The sequence below is a fragment of the Leuciscus leuciscus genome (genome assembly GCF_965113295.1).
Source record: "Leuciscus leuciscus genome assembly, chromosome: 9".
NCBI lineage: Eukaryota > Metazoa > Chordata > Actinopteri > Cypriniformes > Leuciscidae > Leuciscus > Leuciscus leuciscus.
In genome coordinates this window covers 17340335-17365631 of record NC_138733.1, presented here as the reverse complement: position 1 = coordinate 17365631, position 25297 = coordinate 17340335, and the positions used below count along the sequence as shown (strand labels likewise).

Sequence of the window (25297 nt, the reverse complement as noted above, 5' to 3'; positions counted from 1 at the left end):
TCCTAGAAAGGAGTTTATGAGAGCAAAACAAATGGCAAACAAACAAACAAATTGCATTATACTAAAAGTCTGAGGAGTGAAATTGAAGAAAAACACAGACATTTGTCATAATGGACTACTACTACCTGCACTACTTCCGGGTTCTACTTGGTATAACGGGAGTTTCCGGTTAGAGCATTCAGTGCACCTACATACATGAGAATGCAGATTATCACAACGTTTTATGGATGCCAATTGATTAAAACAATGAATAATGATCTATTAATTATCTTGAGCCTGCTGAAATTTTCCTATATATTTTCTTTCCAACAGTGCATTCTGAATAATAATTAGGCTAAATATTTGTATCCACTAACCTGCAGCAGTCCTATATGCTCGTCTTCTCATTAACAGTGTTTTTCTCTTAGTTATATTTCATACCTGTTGAGTTTACATTTTTAAGTGAATTTGAATAATAAAAAATATTTTAAAATAGTTGAATGAATGAATGCTCGCGAGGTGCCTGTAACGATGTTAAATAGGCTATAGGCTATTTAATTAATCTTCAACAGTAAGGCACACAGCGTAGAGAATGACAGTCAACTACTTTGAATATTAATTAAGCATTTTGGGCATCAACATGTAAATAGTAAAAAGATTTACTAAAATATTTACAGAATTACAAAAATATTTATTTCAAATAAATAAACGTTCGTGGTTCGTACTGATGTTATTCATCTGTTCTCATACAGCGTCGCGGTCACTAGATAAAGACGAACACTGACACCCTGTGGTGAAATAATGGCGTATTGTTAACAGCCGCAGCTCTCTCAGATCGGCTTGGGTTGGATTCATGTTCATGTTCTGATGAGTTTGGACACAGTAAACATCATAATATCCCTTCTCCTGTCAATAAAAATGCCAAAAATGTTAACTCTAATTGCAGACACTCATTTTAGGTGGCGTTTGTTCAACTCATTGACCACAGTAGGCCTACATTGAAAGTAAACATAACCGGAAATAAGTGAGATGTACTATTTCCAAACGGAAGTGCGCCAAGTTCAGTGCAAGTGGTCCATTAGCCTAATTTGAGGGATTGCAAGCTGCCTTTATTTTGTGACAGTTACACTTATACTATACCAGTAAAATCCCTTAAAATTAACGTTAAAAGTTAATTAACGGTTATATTATTACATGCTGCCAAGTACAACCCAGGAGGAACTGTTGATTCACTGTTCAGTAGGCTATACTGAAAGACTGTTTATCTGGAACATAAGAATCTGTAGCAAAATTTAAAATCAATACTGTTGCCCATATCTTTCAGTTCTTCTTGTGTTCTTGTAAAGGAGCCAATCCGATTTGTGTGTGTGTGTGTGTGTGTGTGTGTGTGTGTGTGTGTGTGTGTGTGTGTTCAATACTCACTGCTTCACTGCTATGTGTGCGCTTGGATGGGTGAAATGCAGAGAATGGGACACCATACTTGGCTACACGTAACGTCACTTTTCACTTCTTCCTTTTTTTAAAATATATATATTTTTTTTTATACGTAACAAGCCTGCCCTCTACATGAAAATATACCAAATGGCAGGATCGTGTTGGGGTAGCCTATATGACCCGACCAGCAGATGTCAGCAGATACAAACAATTCATCATTCAGCGCTTTCATCCATTCTCTCCAAACCAATTGCACGATTAATAATGTTAGAAAAGTTCTCACAGGAGAAGGAATAGACTATTTGTGTTAGAATAACTGTCCCACTCAGAAATTAAATGATCACTGTAGGAACAGCCATATTAAGCGTGACATTGATGAATGCTATTGTCAACACTAATTCTCTTGCCCAAGCATGAAATGTAAGCTAGCTATTCTCTTACTTGAGGACTCATCAAACAAAACTTTGGCAGAAACACATTTCCTTTTGCAGTTAGTGCCATCTGCACAACTCTTGCCAGCTCCTCCGTGGAAATGCAAATAAGAGAGTTCCCAAACTGACTGTTTTAAACCACTACAATTGTTTTTTTTAAAGCAAAATTATTTCCCCCATATCTCTCAGGCTGTTGTATCAATATACAATATATTTGTTCCATTTTACGTTACTATAAAATACATAATGCAAGCAAATCCAATGCATATCTAATCTGCTGCCTATGTGAAAATGTTTATTGCTAACAGTAAGTACCAAAATATATATGCTTGTTCGGCTGTAACTGCAAAATACAATTACATATAGGCCAAATATATGCTGTGCATTTGAACTGCATGTGACAGTTCTGAAGGTTATTACTAGAACCGGTTAACAGAAAGAGTAGGCTATATCCGCTTATTTTCAGGCAGAGGAAAATTCGGGAGGCAGAAAAGGCACACCTATTGAATTCTATGGTGTACAAAGAAACAATCACAATTGCACGGAAAACACACAAAGAAGGTTACTATACCATGCAAGATGTCTCAAATGACAATGACACCCACTTTTAATGACGTGATTGCTCCTGGTGGTAATCTGATAGCCTTTGAGATCTTTACTAACAAAGTAACATTGTCCAGGAATTGTACTCAAATTGTTCTATAGTGATGATAGCCAAATGAAGAAGATTAAGATAATGATGATGAACTACTATTTTGTTTCACCTTGCTCCTTTCAGTTTGCTTTTTTCCCATACATTGTTTCTGTTGGTGTCTTTACACCACAAAAAAGGCAGTAGCTATACATAGCCTATTGGAAAAACATAATTGTTATAAAAGAATAACATTATATATGACATCATGACTTTATAAATATGAAATAAATATGAATATATAGCCTAATATGCTCCGAAAGTGACAGTTTACTGTAGGTCTGCCTATACCTCAACTGTGTAAAGATGCCTTGTGTGTGTGATTGGGGGAATCAAATATCATCATTGCAAATAATGTGCAATGCATGAGGACAATACTGCAGTTCTCACTTACACTAAAACACTTGGCCAGCTCCTAAGCAAGGCTTTAAATTGGCTACTTGTATTCTACTTTTAAATGATCATTGTTCTCTAAAAGTCCATGGATCCATTTCAAAAGCCACAGTGAAAAGCAGTTCCTCTTTAGCACTGCATGGGTCGGGATACAGAGAGATAAAGGAAACATCAGTGAACTGATGCATGAGGGAGATCATTATTTCCAGAATGACAAAATGGGGCACCGCCTGCACATTATCTACACGATTATCTATCGAGAAAAGATGAATGCCAAATTTTATTTTTCCTTACCAAAAGGTGTCTTAAAAGAACAGTTATCCCAATAATAAACTGTCGTAATTTCCTTCATCATGCTGTTACAGTGAATAGCCAGGACTGAATCACCATGCATCTTTCTCCATACATCAACAGTGAATGTGACCGAAATTGACATTCTGAATCTGCGTAATATCTCCGCTTTTATGCGCAGGAGAAAGAATATTATACAGCAACACATGAGAGTATATGGACACAACATTTTCATTTGTTCGTGAACTATCGCTTTAAATATTCGTGTCTATTAAATTTACCCGAAATAGCCTAGGCTACTGTATGTGAAAAATATTTGTTTATAAATCGATCCCTCTCCCATTCCTTTCTCTGGGCAGTCCAGGTGTATGTGGTAGTCGTATTTAGTTTCCAGGCTGGGTTCAGTGCATTATTTGATGATATCGTTGTCTTTCCTCAGAGGCGCCGCTGATTGGGCGGATTATTTCGCGTGCATCTTGAAGCTGCGTGTGCACGCGCTCTTGTCTCTCATTCTCAGCGCGCGACATATGGGCAGGCGAATTTAAACCGCAAAAATATCAATACTGTCCAACGGTCCGAATCCTCGTACATATTCGCGTCCCATCCAGAAAACTTCGTGGGAACTTCGCAGGCTTAATTGTACGGATTACGAATTCTTCATTTCAAGAATCGGAAGACAATAATAAACAGTAAACACACTGTGTTTCATAAAGGGATTGAAATGTTTCCGACCAAGGCGATAATCTTGGTGCTTCTTTTCTTTGGCAGCGCAGGTAAGACCGCGTTCAAGTGTTATGCAATAACCGTACACAAAATACAAACTGTTATATAATAAATAGCTTGGGTTTTGTGCATATTTCTGATTTGCATTCTACTTTTATGTTCAGTGATGTAGTGTCGGTGGCAGGTGCATCTGTGGACCTGTTTGAATCCTCCCGTGCTCATTCATTGATCAGCACTGTTGCGTATGTTTCTGTAACAGTATGTGAGAGAGGCAATGTGTTGTTTACTTTGCTTGCTCGCTAACGCAGGTATTCTTATAATACAGTTTATAGGGACTGTTTGTTATGGGCTAATTTGCTAGGCTACCCCATTGGCTTTGACAATGGAACCTGTCCTTTTAAGAAGACAGGATTATCTGAGCTAATATTATAAGCAGTCCTGTACTTTGTGTTCTGTGTTAAAGCGTCTATAGGATAGCTGAAGGATTCGAAAGAATCGCACTGATTTGAATTGATCCTTTCTAAATCCTTATGGGACTGTGGTGGGATGAATTTCTTGGCAATCCACCTGATGCACGAGTCGAGAAGGATCCAATCAGCGAGTTTGGGCGGGAACTGTAAATGATGTAATTAACCTGTTTTGTGTATTACATCATGCAACAAGGAATCCCAAATACATTACAGTTAGGAAGTGTGTTATCACTGTTCTTCAGAAGTCATTTGATATAAATGTGTGGCTAATTTGCATTGCTTTTGTCTATAAATGAATTCATTTATTAATTTTACTAATACATCTTACATCCATTAATTTATAGTAATTATGCTACATTATTTCACTGTTAGGTTTGTATTTGAGGTTTTATTATTTATTTATGAACAACTCTACATTTTACTGCCAAATTGTATGTATGATTAATTTAATTTACACTGGAAAGTGTCCATGAGTTCCTGAACATGGTGAATGATGGGATATGCATAGCCTCAAAAACCGCGCTGAGAGGTTGTGTGGATTGGAATGGATTTAGTGTGTGTTAAGGGCACTGAGCTGTGGCATTTTTCAGACCTAGGACAGTCTTGCACACTTTCTTTCTGTGGTGTGCCATGCACATGCTTTCAAGTGGCCAAGACCACAAGTGTGGGTATTGGGATGGGCCCTAATTCACAATAGATTCCCTCTGGAATTTCCTATGGGCTTTTAGTGTTTTGTGTTTATGAGCGAAATAAAATAAGTGGTTAACATTACTTAGAGAGACTTCCTCATATTGTTCTTCAACATAAATTACATTTCTACAGAGCCCCTAAAGGGACATGGTGATAGAAAAAAATATAATGCTTTTGCCTCATCTTGCAAAAGGTTTGCGTTCCCTAGATAAACTTTGTGTTCCGTCGTAAAACTTTTTCACTTGCAAAGAACACAAGTTTCTCAGGGGAACATAAAACATTTGCGAGAGAACGCAAAAGCTTTGACATATTTTTTTTATATATAGGCTATTCTTTCCTATACCATGTCCCTTTAAGGGCTCCATACATTGATTTCATACCTCAAATGTGAATTTAGAAGCAATTGTGTTTCTACAAAACGTAGGCTATGTCAGTACTAACATTTGTCTGATTTGTCAAGCATGTAAACTCACATCTTTGTGGTAGTTGTAGTCCTTATATGTTTTTAATTTGTTTGAAAGTCCATGTTTGATGTATAACTGTATGGTATTGAAAAAAACAACAACAGGAAAATCTCTTAAAGTAATGTGAAACTTTTAGGCTAAATTCCGCAGAAACACTTGGCTTATAAGACTGCAAACTACATACAAACATGCACAGTGCAACAGTGGGTTCCGGAAGTAAAAACTCCATTCATTTTCTCCATAACGAAATTGATTTTGAGCAATACTGTAACTTACAAACCTTTAAAGACATTATTGTTATTATGTTAGTCCATTATGTTATTCCATGGTATTTGCTTATGCTAAAGCCATCAGCCCACAATAGTTTAGCTTATTTTTTAAATAATGGTGTTTAACAGTGGAATTCCTGGTGAAAATCGACATTACCCCGTGATGCTGTGCAGAAAAACTCACCAATTTTAGCTCCGCCCACTCACATGAAGCATTGCGAATGATACCATTGAGTTGATCTCTCTACGCTCTCTAAATACTTAGTCTGCGTGAACCGGAAGTTGCAACTGACTTTACTTCCACTGTTGTCGTATTTCCAAGTGAAATGTAATATTGAACAGAGAGCAGGGTTTTACTTTAGCGCACCTCATCTCCATCTCTTGCTCATAGCATACTGATGATTAGAGGGAAGTGGTTAAGAATATTCCACTCAAGCAGTCAAACTGACGTCATCTGAGAGGGAACGCCATTCCAGAGCGGAAGCAAATTTTCAGATTTTGATTAAGTTTTGGTTGTGTGGACTTAATGCAGGTCGGGAATCAGTAGACACAGTAGACTGCGGGTCCAATAGCCAAGAGACTATTTTGACTTAATTCGGTACCCACTGATAGGCTTATTTGTGTTCACTGAAGACCGTCAAATGTTTCTAATATTTCGACGTTTTTTTGCAGCGTTGAGCACAGCATCGTTTGCACGCTGCAACTGAAGTGATTGACAGCATCAGACATTATAAAGGGAGCGCTTTTTGCTTGCTATCTCTATTCTATTTGCAATTAGAATAACCGTTTTATTTGTTATGCTGCTAAGAGGACCAACGGCCATGTCACTGCTGAGCTTCAAGAGAGACAACCACATTTAAATGCAGAGTGGATCCGCTAAAATATCCCTAATATAACATTGACAATATAGGCTGATTTGGCTTGATTTATTGGAGATCTCTTAAGTGTCAGTATAGCCTATTTATGCACATTTGTTCAAAATAGCTTGTATGGGCAGATTGTTCACATATAGGCAAAAGTTTTGAATTGTTTACATGACGGATGCACTTTAATTGTCACCATGTTGGGCTGCTTCTCTATTTTTCTTAAATGCATCAACTCAGAATGTCATGTTTGGGTTTGGAATGACATGAGGGTGAGTAATTAATGATCACATTTTTTGGGTGAACTATCCTTTTAAGAAATAGCCAGTTCGATAAGCTAGTTCAAGACTCTACCACAGTGCCAGGGTGTTATGGGTGGCTTTCTTTGTGGTTTAGATATTCTGGGTGGTTGCTATGTGGTTGTTTAGTTCAAGTCAAAACAGAAGCCCACTCCAAAATCTCTATGATATTTTTCTCTCTATAGGCCTAGACATTATGTAGCCCCGCCCCTTTTCAGCTCTGCGCTCAGTGTTCTGTCTTCCGGTTTGTATTTTCGCAGCATGTGGTTAAAGGTGCTCTAAGTGATGATGGGTGACGTCACTTCTTGTTGATGTTTAAAGTAATGTCAAACAAAACGGAGGCTAGCTAGACCCTCCCTCCTCCTCATCCGCACACTAACTCCCCAAACCCCACCCCAAATCCTTCTTGTCGGTTATTGGCTGGAACAGTTTGTGATGTTTCGTGGTGCGGGTGAGCCCAGTTTGTTTTTGTTGCCGTTTGTGGAGCCTGTGGTGTCTGCAGAGACCACGTTTTTTTTTTTTTTTTACAGTGTGTTCAGGGGACAGGTAGCTAGCGGATAATGAGGAGATGTTTGCTGTACGTGACAAAAATGTTTTGGCCTAAAAAACGCGTGACATCCCTTAGAGCACCTTTAAGTTAAGATCTTACGGATTAATGAATGAACCGCTCGTTTTAAAATCTTCCAAGTCTACTATTCTACTGACATTTATGACATCCGCTTCAAACATTACAGTGGTCATGATAACTTTAGTTAACTCTACAATTAGTAAATCCACTTCACCAGCTAAATACTCTTCGACAATGATGCCGTAAATATACAGAGCTACCGCTAAAATGGAAGTTCAAAGACAAAAATCGAATGATGGCTGCTCGCTTATTTTTCTGCCGCATAAGGTCTACAACTCTTTTTTTTTTATTTTTTTTTTATTTATTTTTTTTTTATTGTGAGCCAGATGAAAATGTCAGATTTCGGGTATCATCACATCCTTAGCGTAGGGTAAATTACGCACAAAGTTTAATTCTATGTGAGGAAATTTTATTAAACTAAATGAGCAAAAGAAATAGTGATGCTTGCCGTGCATCCCCCTCCTATATGTCATTGTTTTGATGATGAGAGGAAAACGCAAGGCTGTTCTTCTGGAGATGCTCTGGGACCTCATCAGTGTCATCTGAGAGACTAGATGGGCGGAGCCCTGCGGTCACATGATGCACTCCCCCAGGCTGTGGGCATGAGTCATCTTTGTGATGTAATCTCCTGATATGCAGTTAATCTCTTATTGGGCTTTTAATTAGCTGTGCTAGAGATAGCCTGCCCTGACTCTGAGGGCCCGAGCAAGACAAAAACAATAAATATGATGTAACCCACAGCGCCGCCACTGATCCGGAAACACGGCAGGCTGATCTCACATCCTTGAATCTGAATTTGAGGGGATGTGGCCTAAAGAAAATAGGATTTAACAGGACAGATGTTGTGCTGACAGATCAATTTCCCTTGATCATTACCACCGTACACCCACACAAATGCGCGCAGAGGGGTTGCCATGCATAAAGTGTGACACGGTGGAAATCTGTTTTCATCGCTGATGAGATTTGTGCATCTGTTTGACGTTTCATAGGAACGTCAAATATTTTGTGTCTGTATTTGCAGTATGTCCCAAAAAGTAGCCTAGATTTTCTGTTTGCACTTAGCCTTCAACCATAATCCAGTGTTAGGTCAATGGCATATGAGTGTCCAAAAATCTAGTTTAAAACACGTGCAGAGTTCTTTTGCTTTTTTTGTGTTCATGTTGTTTTTCTATGGCTTTTAAAAATGTTAGACTATTTTCAAGAAACTTTTCAATTTAATGTTTTTAAAAACATCATGTGGTGTAACCATAAACTAGAAGTAATAACATATTTTCCTTAAACCAGAATGCCTGTGTAAACATCTTAATCATTGTTTTTTTCAGAACTTTTAAAAAACTTTTTTGTAAGAAATATTGATAAAAGATCATCAAAATGAATTTTAATTCAGAAATTCAAAACATGCTCAAATAAGCCATTGGCCAATGTATAAATTGCATTTCATTTGTAATTTCTAATACTTTTATTAATAAATTAATACATCCACACAATCGGGGGTCATTGATCCTGTTGTGTCTTATAAAAAACAATTGCCTGCATTTTTCTGTATATTGTTGATAATTTTATATATATATATATATATATATATATATATATATTTTAGTCAAACCACATGGCTTTGACTTGGCGTTATTATGTTTTTTTTTTAAAAATATTACGAAGCAGTGAAGCTGTTTGGTTTTTATATAAACCAAATATATTATATTTATATTAAATATAATATAATATATATATTTTTTTTTTTAACACATCAGGACAATCAAGGTTCATTGATCTTGTTGTATCATATCATGATACGTGTCGTCCTGGCATGTTGTCTTGTGAACTGCCTAACCATTTTTTCCCCCCAAGAGGTCTTTCTTGGTCACCTGTTTCTATTTCAAGGTCTCAAATAGTGTAGCAATAGCATATGTCATAAGCTGGATAATCCGGGAAGGCCTTCAGGGGCAAAAGTGTGTTACATTCAGTGTTTCTACACCATTTGGTGGTGAGTTCCTGTACAGGGCTTCCCCATATGTGCAACTGAATCATTGAAGCCGTAAAGCCTTCAGCCGGGTTTGTTTGGTACAACAGAGGTCACGTACTTATCCTGTCTGACATGTTGTGTCCCAGTAGATGGTTTTAAACTTCCAAGATTACAGTATTTCCCAGAGAGCTGCAGATGTTGTTTTAAAAGCATATGACATATCACTGATGCCAATGCTATACAATGATGGCTTTATTAAATGAGCTAGTGTCTGTGATGGAATAGGGATGGATGTGCCTCTCACAGTGATGTTGGATGGGAGTTGCATGGCCAGTAGTAAATGGCAATGTCTGGGAATGAACCCTGATTTTTGCGGGACATCCTGTTTGACTAAATGGCTCCCTGGGATGTAGCTCTTCTGCTTGGCCTCACCTTTGATTATGAGTATGGCTGGCAGATTTAGGCCTCCAGAATGCTGGAGGAACAGCAGCATATTCTTGCTTAATGAGACCAACCCTTTACCTTAACACATCACCTGTAATGAATATTATTTATGACTTCTGTTTTTCGATGTGCTGTCATTTCTCTAAAGGTTTCCAAACAAATGGGTGGCTTCAGTGATGTGGCTGTTGTTTTTATTCAGTAAGAGATTGTTGAAATGTAGCCTCTGTCAAGGATAGTGTACATTTGTTTTGCACCTGGTCTAATAGTGTTGGCCTGAACACTGGCAAATAATTACTGTCAAGCTCTCCGGTTCAGTGGTATATGCTATCCTTCAACTCTGAGGTGTTTCAGAGTGTTATATGGATTAAAACCACTGATAAAAATACAATGCTTTGAAAAGCACAATTAGTAAAAGCAGATTAGAAACACAATTATTCTGTATCCAAACTTGTCCATAATGATATGTACTTCAGTTCAAAAGTTTGGGATCAGTAACATGTTTTTGAAAGAATATTTTTTGTATACCAACGCTGGATTTGTTTGATCAAAGTTAAAAACATTAGTTTTATTAAATATTACTGTAATTTAAAATATCTCTTTCCTATTTGAATTAGGTGTGTAACGGTTCAAATTACTCATGGTTCGGTTTGTATCACGGTTTTAGGGTTTCGGTACGGTTCGGTATGTGCTGTGTTCAGGAAAAAAAGGACTTCTGTCAAATACAAAATAAAGAAAAAATAAAATAAGAACAAAAAATCTGACTACAAGCAATAGCACAAATAAATACAACAGAGCAAAAATACAAATAAAATAAACAATGCTTTTCAGGTTTTTCAGGTAGGTCTAACGGTAGTTTTCAGGTACAGAAATTGAATAAAGTAATCAAATATAAAATAACTATATAATCTTAACTAAATTAAATAAAGATGAACCCTTATTAAAGTTACAAAAGTTATTCAGTCCAGAGCCGTGAGTGATTTTTGTTTTGTTTTGTTTGTTGTTTTCTGTTTGATTTAAAGTCGACATGAAATCAAAATTGACCCTATTTACTTTGTTAGCGCATATTACTAGTCTTGTGGTGAACAATTAATCCGTGCAAGTTAATACACAGAAAAAAATTGTTTGCCGTGGTAATCTTTAATCAAAATCTGAAAAGTTACTTCCGGTCTGGAATGGCGTTCCTTTTCTGATGACGTCAGTTTGACGGCTTGGGTTGAAAACTCTTAACCACTCCCCTCAAACCGCTAGTCTGCTATGAGGAGAGATGGAGAGGAGGAGCGCTGAAGTAAAACCCTGCCCTCTGTTCAATATTCCGTTTCACTTGGAAATGCGTCACAACACTGGAGAAAAGTCGTTTGCAACTTCCGGTTCACGGAGACTTTAACGTTAAAAACACAGACAGCGGAGGGGATATTAGGCGGCTGTCACTTTAAGACCAATGCACGTATCCAATGTACTGATACTGTACACATGCGTTGTCTTTTTTGACTGTTCACTTAAGGCATGATGGGCATGTTGACAATTTTTGTGTGAATTTGTCCGTTTAAGTTTAGTGTAACTTGAAAGCGAACTCAACTTCGTATTGGCTGACAAAACTTCTCACACAATGCTTGAGAGTCTCTTTAGCATCTTCCGCAAGTTATCATGCACTTGAATGATTACATTGGAAAAATTGGAAAATTGGAAAAGCTTAAACACGCAAATGATTAACTTTTGTGACGATGCATCACTGGCCTGATCGGGACAGTGACAGTTCCGTCAACTGTCCCGAGTGTCTTTCACGCTGGCCCTGGGCCATCGGGCACCCCTTATTGTCAAGCCCTGCCCAGGGCTTTCATCATTGTTTTGTGCCTGTGTGAATTAACACTGAGTGTCTGCTTACACACAGAAGGTAATGTGTGCTGTTTTGGTCTCACCTGTGCTCACGCACTATCAACACCCGGGTGATGACGGCGTAAATGGAGCATTTGGCACTCGCATCGAACAAAGTTTAGAAAGAGTGACTCTTTTGTCCACTTTTTTTCACCATAGTTGCTGTAATGTATTGGGAAGCCAGTATGTTCCCAGACAGGAGATTAATAGGCTTTGATGCAGGCGGAGTCTCTATCAGCGGCGTATCTCCAGCCCACACACCAGCACGTGAAGAACTGTGATGTCAGCAACCGATTTACATACTAACAGCTGATTGGACAGCTACTCTCACGTGAAACGCATGTGGAGCGTATCCATTGACAGAAACATACATTAGTAGTGCGTGCACACTGACTGTGTCTGTGTTACAGTGAATTTATACATTTAAGTACTGAGTTATAATAATTAACTTGTGCTTACTGTTAGGATGAGAGTTTAGTTTAGGGTTAATTACATGCAAATAATTATGCATAATTTACAGTTATTTCTACAGTGACTAGATGTTATGTGTAACAATGACACTGTAAAATAAAGTGTTACTAAAATATATGTGTGTGTGCGTGCGTGCTTCAATAAAAGCATTGATACAGAGCAGTGATTTTAAACTGGAACTACCTGTGCATTAAACGGTTTTAATACACCGTTCCAGCCAATTTGAATCGAACATTCAAACGGACCATGGTATATCAAATTAAATATAATTAAAACACTAAGGATGTAAGAATTCAACCAAAATATTAATAATATCAAGTTAAATGAATCACAATACATGATGATCCAAATGTATTGCACACATTGCAGTCAAAAACATCAGTTCTGGCAGTATTCTATTCTTCATTAATGGTTCTGATTTATTCACTAGCTTCTTTTTTCCCGAGGGCATGTTCTCTCTTTGCAGGGTTGGTTTAAATTCTTCCACAGTGCTTGATGTCTTTATAGCATCTGTCTACTGCTGAAAAATATTGAGAAACTGAATTAAGAAATGCAATTAGAGGTTGTATTTTGTAAGTGAAAAATGGCTAACTATCACATAGCTACACGATTCGCATGTGGAATGAACAACATTGAGTTTGTGTTTCAAGGGTCACTTGAGCCTTCTATTTTCTTTTCTTTGCATTTGCCTAATTCTTTCTCAAGCATTTGCAAAGTTATTTGTCCTTGCAGGCATTTACTATTTCTAAAACCATATTAACCTCAGTATTGTTTGCTTTTTCATTACTATTTTATTATTATTTGCATTGCGTCTCAAAACCAGACAGTATGTGGCACTTGTCATAAATACGGTACACTTTGGTGTCTTACATTTTTTTTTTGTTAGGTTTTTTTTTACAAATAGCAGCCGAGCGCGTCTTTTGTGGCTGGCGCATATACTGACGCGTCTTGACCATGCGTCAACATACGACGAAAAGGGTACCCCCATAACGTCCATATGTGACGATTCGGGTTATGGGTAGGTTTAGGTATGCGTTAGGGTACCGCTAGGAGGCGCTGCTGGTGCGCTTCTGTCTGCGTCTCATATTGACGTTAAAGGGGTACCCTTTTCGTCGTATGTTGACGCATGGTCAAGACGCGTCAGTATATGACGTTTTGGGGTGAGACCGGGCTGCTATAACAAGAGCTGCAACAGTAGCCTAGTGCTGTGTGATGCAAAAAATGTCGCGAAAGAGAAAGTTGGCTCTTGCGTTGGCTTTTGAAGTTACCGGGGAGGAGAATGTCGGTTCACAAAGACGTTTGTGGGTGCACGACAGACAGTTGTTCTTGTTGTTATGGAAACGACAGGTCTCGCTACTCGCTTGTCATTGGTCAGCTGTCAAAAAGGCGCTTGACGTAGGGCGTTCTTTTCAGAAAAGTTGAACTTTTTTCAACTTAAAAAGACGCTCTGAGCTGCAGAAAAAGACGCCGGCGGTGGCGTCTAAAAAAGCGCTCAGGACTTTTTTGAAAAAACGGTTTACTCCATAGGGTTATAATGTAGAACAGACGCTGGCAATTTGAAAAAAGACGCTAAGTGTGAAATGATGATACTTTTTTTTTTTATGATACATATGGGCCTTTTTCACAACTGGTCATGTCATGCGTTTACTGATCGGATAGCTATCTGAATTGTTAAAACTGTTCCATTTACTTTTGGCCACATAAATGTGTGTCCGCAAAACGAATACAAATCCGATCTTTAATAATATCGTGCTATATGCAAATTTAACAGTTCACGTCAACGGAAGCAACGGATATGAGCTGCATTTTATTTATCAGCTAATGTCAAGATTAAAGAGTAGGAGGGAGAGCAGCATCAGTACTGGTAAGATAATTTAGTCTCACTGATTTTAAAGATGATGATTGCATGATGAGCGTCTGCGATGCTGAACTTTCAGTTTAATTTGCGGCAGTTTTCGTGTCGGCTTGCTGAAGAGATGCTCCACTGCTCATCTGCGGTGATGCGTGTTGCAGTAGTGTTGTCATATAGCCTATAACACACTCGCATGTTTTATTTTTAACCATTGTGGGAGGAGTAAAATGTACACGTAGTTTCAACAACCAGATGCCTTTACACTTGTCCAGTTTCCCTTTCCATTACACTTCACTTTCCATTAATTTCAATGTTTTCAAATCCCCCCCCCACACACACACACATTCTTTCATATATCATTTAGTGTGACGACTTGATGTGGACAATCACATTTTTTTCTTACCATTTGTAAAAAAATATATAAAAACAGTACATTTTTAAGTCCCATTTTGTCTATTTGTGGAGAGTGGCACTTTCCATGTAACGCTGAAAAGATGAGTGTCTACCCATGTGTCTCACAGTTTTTTTTTGTTGTTTTTTTACTTTCTCATCTCTTTTTCTCACTCATTCTTTCTTTCTCTGACTCACAGATGCACACACACATCCCCTCTCTGCCTCTTTTTCTTGCTGTCTCCCCTTCTGTCTGTATCCCCCCCCCCCCCCCTCCCCTCTCTCCTCTCTCTCTCTCTCTCTCTCTCTCTCACTTACGAGCACGAACACATTCATGCACACAGACACACAGATGGAGAGTCCAGTGTCTGGGTGACCTCCCCTGCCTGAAATGCCTCACACTTGCTTGGCCAACAGAATCAGGATGTGCCATGACCCCTGCCGTGTTGTCTTTTTTTCTACTGGATGTTCCATGTGGAGTTTGATTTAAAAAATGTCCACAAGCAGTCAGACCATCAGAGACAGCAGAAACGCAAATGAATAAGGCAAACAAACAATCTCACTTTTTGTCAAGAAGCTAGCTCCCTATTACTAGTGCTAATGCAGATACCAGTATTAATACTAACCAAGCTGCTTTTGTGGGGCTTCCTTCATGCTCATGTTGCATCTCAAAGTGTACTTGTGAATAGAGAGTGGTTTATTTTAGGGATAGTTATATATTTTTTTTAATGGGTGGCTATGTGGACCAGCAGGCAGCATTACGAGGCACTCAATCAGGAATGTCCCTTCTGGTCTGATGGCAGAAAATTTGCTACGTCAGGCTGGAGCGAGTGCGTCATCCAAGACCCCACAGCTTGACGAGAACATGCATTAGTCTTTCTACTTCACTGCCTCTGTCCACCGCTCTGTAAATACATGATGACGGAACAGGGTCACTACCTCTTTTTTTCATTCTGAGCTCCATCATCAAATATAGTTGCATAGAGCAGCCATGAAGCCTCAAGAATGATGCTTTTAGGTTAGAAAAACATATATACAATCTTGCATATTTAATCATGTGTTTAGTTGTGCTTGTGTAAGCATCACTATTATTATTGCTTATACTTGAAATGTGTTACTCATCTTGTGCTACAGATATGAACAATACAATAGTTGTTGACCAATATATTGGCAAGGCTGATATATCGGCCAATGTGTGGTGCTTTTTTCCCCTTTTTTTTCTTTTCTTTTTCTGAATGACCGGATTTTCAGTTTGGCTCATTAAGTGTCGTAAGTGGGGCTTTTATTTTGACAGCGCAGAGTGAGGAACTCACATTCTCCATCTTGGTTAGTTTAGTTTTTTTTTTTTTTTTACTGTTCTGTCAAAATAATAAATTATTAGACAGATAGAAATGTTAAATAAAGGAATTAAATATGAACTTATACTGTTATTACTAGTAATATGATACTTTCTCTACTGTTGACATTCAGCAAAAAATAAACAAGTATTTGAATATCTATGTTTGATTTAACTTTAAATTTAAATAAATAAATTTGTAAAATATATTATAATGATCACAAGAAGTTGCTTACAAAAGTTTGAATCTGTTTATTTTACAGGTTTATTTTTTTTATCAAGTTCTAATCTTTTTTTTTTATATATTGATTCATTTTCTAATTATTCCTAATTTAGAAAATATTGTGTAAAATAAATCTAAAATCCATTGAAACATGTTTTAATAAGTGTAATATAATACAGTATGTGGGTTTATTGGCCACCCTGCTCTCCATGATATTGGCATTGCCATTGGTCATCAAATAATTTCAATTGTGATTTTAATTTAAATTATCCTAAAATCCTAAGATCAGTCTTTTGTTAGAAATGTATTTATACTGTAATTCACGAACAAATAACCAATGTGATCCAATTCCACAAATTTCCAATTCAGCATTAGCAGAGTAAGAAATTATTTTATTTATAAAATGGATATTATAATTAAAAGTATACCCAAATTAATTGAAATCGAAATCACATTGGGAGCTTGAGAACTTGAATTCTAAAGGAATCCTTTATTTTGAGAGGATCACTTAAGTAACACCTTAGCAACCACCTAGGAATGTCCTGAAATCACCCAGAACATCCTATCAACCATAACACCCCAGCGTGATGACATTGAGTTTGGCATTGGCAGGCATGACTCACTCCAATGCTAAATGTTTAAATTTGTTTAATAAATTGTTTATTTAGTTGGTAGCTCATCTTCTTTCATACAACAGTCTCCATTTAGCATGTGAATGTTTCAGCAGACACACTGCTTGTTATTCTATAATTAGAACAAGAGGAATGGGTTGGATGTGAGCATCGCTCCCAGCCATGGATCTGTTCTCTCTGATCATCTCTGTTCTCTGTAATGAGAGCTCTGATAAGCTCCCTCAGCTCAAGGAGTCAAGCCCAGAGTCTCACAGACCTGGACCAGACGAGAGAAGGGAATCCTTGATTCTCCTTTGTCGTAAGACACTGTATATCTCAAGATGTCCAAGAATGAAGATGACCCGTGCATTTGAGCGTGCTGCTGTAATGTTGGCATGACTGTTAAGTATTGTGGCTGCCTACGGCTGGTGTACGGGGAGGAGGTGTCTCTCCGCCATCTGTTGCCCTGTCACTAAGATGACACGCGCTTCTTCCAGCAGCTTTTTCACCAAATAACAGCAGGTTTTTGGCAGATCTTGTTGCATTCTTTTTTTGTGGGGCATTGATTTTTGCCTAAATCAATTCTGGGCTTTGTAGGCATTATGTTTACACTTGAAGCTGGTTATTGAACACGTATAAGTGTCAGCTGGAGTGTTATTATTATCCATTATGGATTAATAGTTTCCATGATAAAAGGAAAATCTAGTTTAAAACGCATGGACCACCAGGTTCCCAGAGAGTCTAAGGAATTATAATAATTTGATAGCCTATTTCTTTCAGACTTCTTTTTATATCAAAAATCTCTCTCTCTCTCTCTCTCTCTCTCTCTCTCTCTCTCTCTCTCTCTCTCTCTCTCTCTCTCTCTCTCTCTCTCTCTCTCTCTCTCTCTCTCTCTCTCTCTCTCTCTCTCTCTCTCTCTCTCTCTCTCTCTCTCTCTCTCTCTCTCTCTCTCTCTCTCTCTCTCTCTCTCTCTCTCTCTCTCTCTCTCTCTCTCTCGCACAGTGAGCTGTGTGAAAAGGAAGCATGTTCGCACACATTTCTTAACGTGCACAACTCTGTCCTAGTTTTTCAAATAATAAATGGATAGTTCACCCAAAAATGAAAATTCTGATATCATTTACATCCTCACGTTATTCCAAACCTGTATGAATTTTTTTTAATTTTTTTTATTCTGCTGAAGTGAACCCAAAAGAAGCTATTTTAAAGAATGATGGTAACAAAACAGTTGATGGGCGCAATTGTAAGTCGGTGGGGCCCATCAACTGTTTGGTTACCCATGTTCTTCAAAATATCTTCTTTTGTGTTCAGCAGAAGAAAGAAATTCATACTGGCTTGGAACAACTTGAGAGTGAGTATATGATGACAGCATTTTCATTTTTGGGTGAACTATCCATTTGATAAGCTTCTCCCTTTATGAATAGTCATAAATATGATTATTAGGGTTTTTTAGTGAATTTTATTATTTTAGTTATGTTTTTCTTCTACATTATGATATCAGGACAGTTGAATCACCCTGATGTTTTTGACTATTTGTGAAAAAACAAAGATCATCATGTTATTGACCCTAGGATTTGGCTGTTCTTGATGGTTTCCAGAGGTTCAATTCGTTCCTGGATGGCGTGACAAGCATTGTACTTCACAACACTTAATTCATACAGTAATTCAATTTCTGAATGCCAAGTTGACCTCAGTTCAGTTTAGGAATGTATTGAAAAGTTCATTGGATATGAATGGCCAAATTGTTCATTTTTTTTCCTCCTTCAGGAAAGGTCTTATGGCTAAGAGATGGAGACAGGGCCATCTGTTGCTAAAACTGAACACAGAAGTCTACAATAGTTGCAGATTCTGAATGCTGCCATTTTGTGCTCTAACAATGAGATTAGGGGCCTTGTTACTCCCACGACTACAGCAAGAGAAAATGAGGTTACAACAGATATAAAACTGAATAACTGCACGTTTCTACTGACTCGTTTGTCACTGTTCTGGAGTTTCCATCAGGTCCTCTTTGTGCTGTTGCTTATGTTGCTGTGGTTTGTTTAGCATTTTTACAGTAGGTCTGATTTAAGAGTAGTTAGAGGTATTTCCTTTTGCTTGGTACACGCTGAGATGCCCAAGAGCTGAGAAGACAGACTGTGGTGGATTAGCATAATTAGGAATGGCATGGATTAATGAGAGATGTCCCTGACGCGCTTGATGTATGAAAAACAGCTCTGTGCTGCCAATTGTTTGTAGGGTTCTGGAAGAACCTAGTGCCAAAGAATATTGATATTGATCACTGGTTTCATTAGCCAGTATACTTTGCTGGAAATACCAGAATTGCTGCTATACATCAGCTTAGCATTTAAAAATATTATATATATAAAACATTTATGTCCCACATTTCTGCCACAATACCATGTTTACAGTTAGTATTACTACAGTAAATCCATGGTACATGTTTGTGATTCATGGATTGAAAAGTATTCTATCTGGATTGTTGTCTCACAATGTTTCTCCTGTTTTCTGTGTCAGTGTTGTTGAGAATGTCAACACTGGTTTCATCTGGCTTTAAATTAGCTTAAATCACCATGACATTTATGTTTGTTTCGGAGACATTCGGTACATTTCACTGTGAATTATTTGGTAAATCAGTCACAATTTCGGCGCAGGCTTTGCAAACAGACTTTTACTTTAAGATACAGACCTGACAGTAATGCCACAACATGTCAGTAACTGTGTTAATTAGGGGTGTGCACAAATACTCAAATTGTAATTATTATTTGAAAAATAAAATACTATTCAAATTTTACTACGTTGCTTTGCTGGCCGTAAATGCAGTGAATCCATGATAAATCCCAAGCACTAACTCAGTTCTAATTGAATGCACTATTTGGCGCTGTGGAGCTTGTGGAACAAGTTGATTGCACTTGATCACATAATGTCGTCGTCTGCCTCGCGAAGTTTGGAATTACTTAGATGAAAATGATCTTACTAAATTATATTAAAAAAATGGAATTACTTTTAATCAAATTAATTAATGAAATTACTTAGACATTAATTAATGTCTCTGCTACATCTGTGAGCGCTGCACGTTTTCTCACTCGAGCATGTGGGTATTATTGTTTTTGTCCACATGAACGTGAAACAATATAAACACGGGATACTTCAGCATTTAGCATTAAGTTTTGTATCAGTAGAAAACCTGTAGTATTTTCGAATTACCATGCTTCCCTCCCTCATATCCCCCTGAGACAAGAGATTTATGTTTTTTGTTTTTTTTTTGTCTGGAAAAAAATCCTCAGATGACGCAAAAATCGTCATTTTGCATCATCTGAGGATTTTTTGGCCAGAGGCTAGAAACTAGCTAGTTCCGCATGTTCTCAACCCGCCCATAGAGGGTGGGATCTCACTCACAGAATGTACAAATAGTGTCAGCCATCTTTTTTTGGAAGGTAAGCCAACAGGCTCTTGCTCTGTGGAGAAAGCTGAGTAGTAGGGGTTACTATACATCCTCTTTTTCCTGGACATGTCCGGCCGTCGAAATCGTCCAAAATGTCCGGGATTCAGTTTTTGCTTTCTAGAGTCGCCATTCATTGTTTACATGCACACCTTTTGTTTAAATCTAACTGAATTCATTCCGATTGGTGAATCTGAATGTAGTGTTTACATGAACGCTAAACAAGTGATCGGTTGATGTGCATTATTAGCCTGGTTAAAACCAGGCCATTCTCAGTAGTAACTGAGTTTGGTCTGGCAAAGCTTCATTAATAACTCATTTCCAAAGGGGCATCACCAACGGACGTAGCTCAAATGCCTCTGGGCGCAATTGGATAGACCTAAAACCAATCAGAGCGATCGTCATCGTGTAAAGCCATATGCTGCATCCCAATTCGCCTAAGTTACACTACGCCATAAAAGTATGTACTCTTTTTGTGAAGGAAAGGTATTTACTTTTGAATGTGTAGCAAAAAAGTAGGCAAGCTTTGGGACATACTACTTCGTCATCTTTATCGGACGGATCTGTCTCGTGCATCCTGTCACTCAAACTGCCCTGTCAATCATCTTGTCACAGTTAAAATCCTCTATTAAATCTCATTTAATTTCCTACCGTTTCGGAGAGAAATGTAGTAGCAAGTTCATCTGCTAGTGGGTCTTTCATGGAGACTGTCCTCATGTGTTTGCAATTTGAATATAATAATGCATTTGCGCTTCACCAACGGACGTCGCTCTAACTCTGGGCGCAATTGGATAGACCTAAAACCAATCAGAGCGATCGTCATTGTGTAAAGCCCGCCCCAACGTTTCTGATTGGTGCCGCGATTTCGACGGATTAGAAATGGGCTTGAATGAGCTCTTTGCCAGACTACTTGCAGAGCAAATCTAAATTTGCCGGAAGTTGTCTGCGTTATAGCATTGCTAAGAAAATTCCCGCTCCTCCATGAGAGATAGCCCACGAGACCGGTGCGTCTCACAGGTGTCGCTCATCAGTAATCACGCCATCGGCCTCACGCCGTTCTCCCGTGCCCCTCAGCCTCGTCCTGCTCGCCACAGTAAACATAATGAATGGCAAGTGTAGAACGCAAAAGCCAAATCCCGGAATCTCGAAATCCCGGGCAGACTCGTCACGGAGACTCACGATAAAACGGCGTCTTTTTCAGTTTCCAGTCAACTAGTAGCTGCCCTCTGTAACCGGTAGGCGTGGCTTGGGAGTGGCCTCGTAGGGCATCGAAGTAAGTGCATTCTGGGAGTTGTTGTCTTTCATCCACATGAGCCAAAAATATTTTTTTTGGCTTTTCTCAGTCTAGAAGGCTCCAAATTCAAAAATAATTTCACATTTCTACTACATAAATGACCCAATTTAAATACACATTCAGCTTTCCAGAGGTGAAGTATCCCTTTAAAAAAAGTATTTCTCGATAAACTTTTATGAGCCTGAATATTCGAATACAATATTGAAAAATGGCAGTGCCTAAATGGTCAACTTCACATTGTTTCTCTTAGTAGAATGAAAATATATTTTAATTAAGTTTTGATTCATTTATATACAGAAAGCGATCAATGAACCCTCCCTTTATATTCGCTGGAGCTGTCAATCACACAGTGTGAGTTTATCGGTTAATGAGTTCTGGACTCTCATCAAAACTCCTGATTCCCAAAAATCAGATTACTAAAACTTATGGTGACTGGGGGATCCACATTTAGCATTTCCCACCATGATCATGATCTAATCTCTTTTCAGAAATATGGAACTGTATCAGAAGTAGGATTTATTCATTCTCAGACAGCATTAACTCACACAGTACGGTGTTACGCTGAAGCTAAGCCATAAACATTCTGGATTGCCAAAATTATGACACTGTTTAATACACAGTTTTGTAATTCCTTGGCTGCTGGTTATTCCCCCCCTCCCTCTACATCCTATTTGATAACAATTCGCTCCTTCCTCCCTTTTTAAATATGCCACTTAATCATCTTGAAATAGCGTCTCAGGTGACAAAGAAATGAGCAGCGGAGGAAATGGAACGAGCCTCGTGACATTGAACAGTTTTCACTGGTTGAAATTACATTTTCGTAAATTACTTTGTGAATTTTCCTCCCACATCTCCTCAGCGCCGGTGCACAGGACATCTGAACGCAGACGTACGGTTATTTTGAGCCAGACGGCACAAACTCAAGTCATCACCTCTTTTGAATAGACGCCCACCAGTTTGTTTTCCATGATATTTAAAAATGTGCCTTGGGAAAGTAGACCGTACTGTTCCGCTGACGTGTGGGCTTAGATTCAAACATCATATTAAGTAACTCATGAAGACTGTTCATGTGAACTCCCACTCAGGGTCAGTGGGGTCAGTGTCTTACGCCCCGGCCGTGTTCTCAAACCTTTCAGACTCAGTTCTCAAATGGTTTCAGACTCATTTTGGCAGTTTTCATTTCCCCAGCTCATGAGCTAATTTGCACATTAATTTCATTTGTTATGGCAAACGGCAGATAGCAGCATATTGAGATGCATTGGTTCATCAAAGCAGCCAACCAACCTTGAATACTGTGTGAGACATTTAAAAATTCTCATTCAGCATCTCACAAGGTGAGTTCACACAGGGAGTTTTATCACCGCAGATCACCAGTACTGCTTAGTCACTAGTGGGCCTAGATGGCAGACTAGTCATTCAACTACCAACTACCAATTAGCGATGAAAGCATCAGTGCATTTAATTAGAACTATAACACCATTTTATGCTTGATGCTTTATGCAGCAGTGGATTTTGCAAAGTGATCACCTTGGTGGAGGCCTTTGGCCGTTGTGTCCCATGAATTTAGCGTTGCATGTCAACTTCAGGTAGTTTTTAAAAACCGTAGTCATGTTTTTCATTGTTGTTTATGTCGTAGTCTTGTTTTTCAATCAAATTTTCATGTTGCGATAATTGCTGAAGCTTTTATCATGGTATACGGGATTATCACGATATTGAAATAAGTTGCAAAACATGTGTTTTCATACTATAACAGGTTTAATAACTTTTTCTTGTCACTAAAATAACTGAACATTTAAATACAATAAAGCAATACACAATTATTATTTTAATAATTATAAACTATTAAAAAATGAAAAAAACTCTCTTCTTTATTTTGGTTTAAAATATCGCGATATCGTATTTTGAGTTCAGTTTTGTGATTTTTTTTTTTGGGGGGGATTTTTTTTTTAATTGTGACATGTATCCTAATGTATATAGGTCTAAAGTTATAGATGTTATTGTGAACAATTTATCTATGTATGTTTTTTTTTTATTGCTTTAATGGTTTTATTTATGTAATTTATTTTCATAAACAGCAAAGTTACAACGCTCAAAGTTCAAAGCAAAGGAAGATATTTGCTTTTAAAGAAATTGTTTTTTAAGGACTACAATAAATGGCTGGTAGGGACTACACGGCATTCCCCTGTTAGTGACATCACAAACCCTAAATTTACATAAAACCCGCCCCCAGAACACTCAGTCCATGTTGAGAAGAGGAAGAGTTGTAGTAGTGCACATTTGTGAGTCTGCTCAAGCTGTCGCATCCGTCTTTTCACATGCAATACAGTTAGTATACACACATGCAATAGGATGTCACTCTGTAGGCATCTTACAGTTCCCACACTAGCGATTTATAGATTATCATGACAGAATATGCTAATCAAAGACTTGAAGATAGTTAACTCCACATCAGCTACATAAATTCATCAACTAGCTTAACCATTCAGAAACGTCCTGTTGCATTATTCATGTTGTCACTTCTTCTTGAGTCTCTCCATCATTGTCCAACTCCAATTTAAACATAAAAGGCAGAACAGTTTCTGACATTTTAGTGCGTGCCTGCGTGAGGTAACCGGAGCTGCTAACACACACAAGCTGTTGAAGCTCCGCCCTCTGTGCCTGGAGCAGCAGCTCATTTGCATTTAAAGGGACACGCCCGAAACGCCACGTTTTTACTGACCCTCAAAAAGGGACAATTTTAACATGCTGTAAAAAATTATCTGTGGGGTATTTTAAACTAAACGTCACATACATACTATGGGGACAACAGAGACTTTTTACATACTGTAAAAAGGGGCATTATACCACCCCTTTAATAAGGTCATCATAACTTGATCTTCTGGTTAAAACTGACACATACCGGACTTCTCCAATCATGTAGTCTGCCTAAATCTCATACCTCCAACTTCCAATTCAAGCTTGAATTAATTTTTGAGTGTAACGCACATCTCAAAATCCAATCAACAACCAATGGGCTCCAACCAAGATCCCAGCCTACATTTTATTTCCTTTTTTGTTAATCCTTTTTTGTCAATCAGTTTCACTCGGATGTAGCCTATACCTCACAATTTGGAAGAAAAGATCTATCGCTACTTTTTTTTACGATTTTTCTTTACGACTAGTTGATTTTAAAAATGTTGAATTGTGATTTATTGCAATTCAACATTTTTATACTGTATTTAAATGAATGTTATTGAAACGTAATTTTGACCAAAAAAAATTTGTTTTCGGTCTTGGCCTATTCAAGTAGGTTGTTGCTTTACTTGCATGTTACTTACAGTATAGTACATGGAAAAATGCCTGTCCGGGGCATAACGTTGGTAACAAGTGAACTGATTTGCTTTGATGAGATTTGGTTTGAAGGTCCAAAATTCTCTGCAAACCAAACTGTTTCCTGTCTGAACTACTACAGGAATCTGACCTCATCCAGCCGCAGATTCTGCACCAGCCGATGGCTTTGCAACGACCCAGATAGTCTGGTGCTTGCATTTTCGCCTCAAGTAGACTGCAGCAATGACAAAGAGCACACACTGATTCTCCTTCATCTAATATGATATGATGCATACTGCATATAGACATTTATATACAAACGGATTCCACCCATTAATAAACATTTCTACTGCCCACTAATAAACATCACCAGCAGTAAGAGCACCTATAGCAGCTGGAAATGTGCAAAACTGTCTTTTTACAGTTTCCGCACATAAACAAACTATCAAAAATATGATTGGCCTTTTTAAC

At 38.1% G+C, this 25297-nt stretch overlaps 1 protein-coding gene across 7 annotated transcripts in view; it reads left to right on the top strand.

Annotated features, from left to right (window-relative positions):
• The first annotated feature begins 3618 nt into the window (after window positions 1–3618).
• The window catches only part of ncam1b (neural cell adhesion molecule 1b), a 99475-nt gene continuing 77796 nt past the window's right edge, over window positions 3619–25297 (top strand). For 4 of the 7 annotated variants that reach the window (XM_082179595.1, XM_082179594.1, XM_082179593.1 and 1 more), the window contains exon 1: window positions 3620–3992. In XM_082179595.1, coding sequence (XP_082035721.1) covers window positions 3941–3992 — 52 coding nt within the window. In that variant the 5' untranslated portion in view covers window positions 3620–3940. Of the gene's footprint in view, window positions 3993–25297 lie in introns of all 7 variants that reach the window. The other 3 variants (XM_082179598.1, XM_082179597.1, XM_082179596.1) reach the window with 2 other exon arrangements.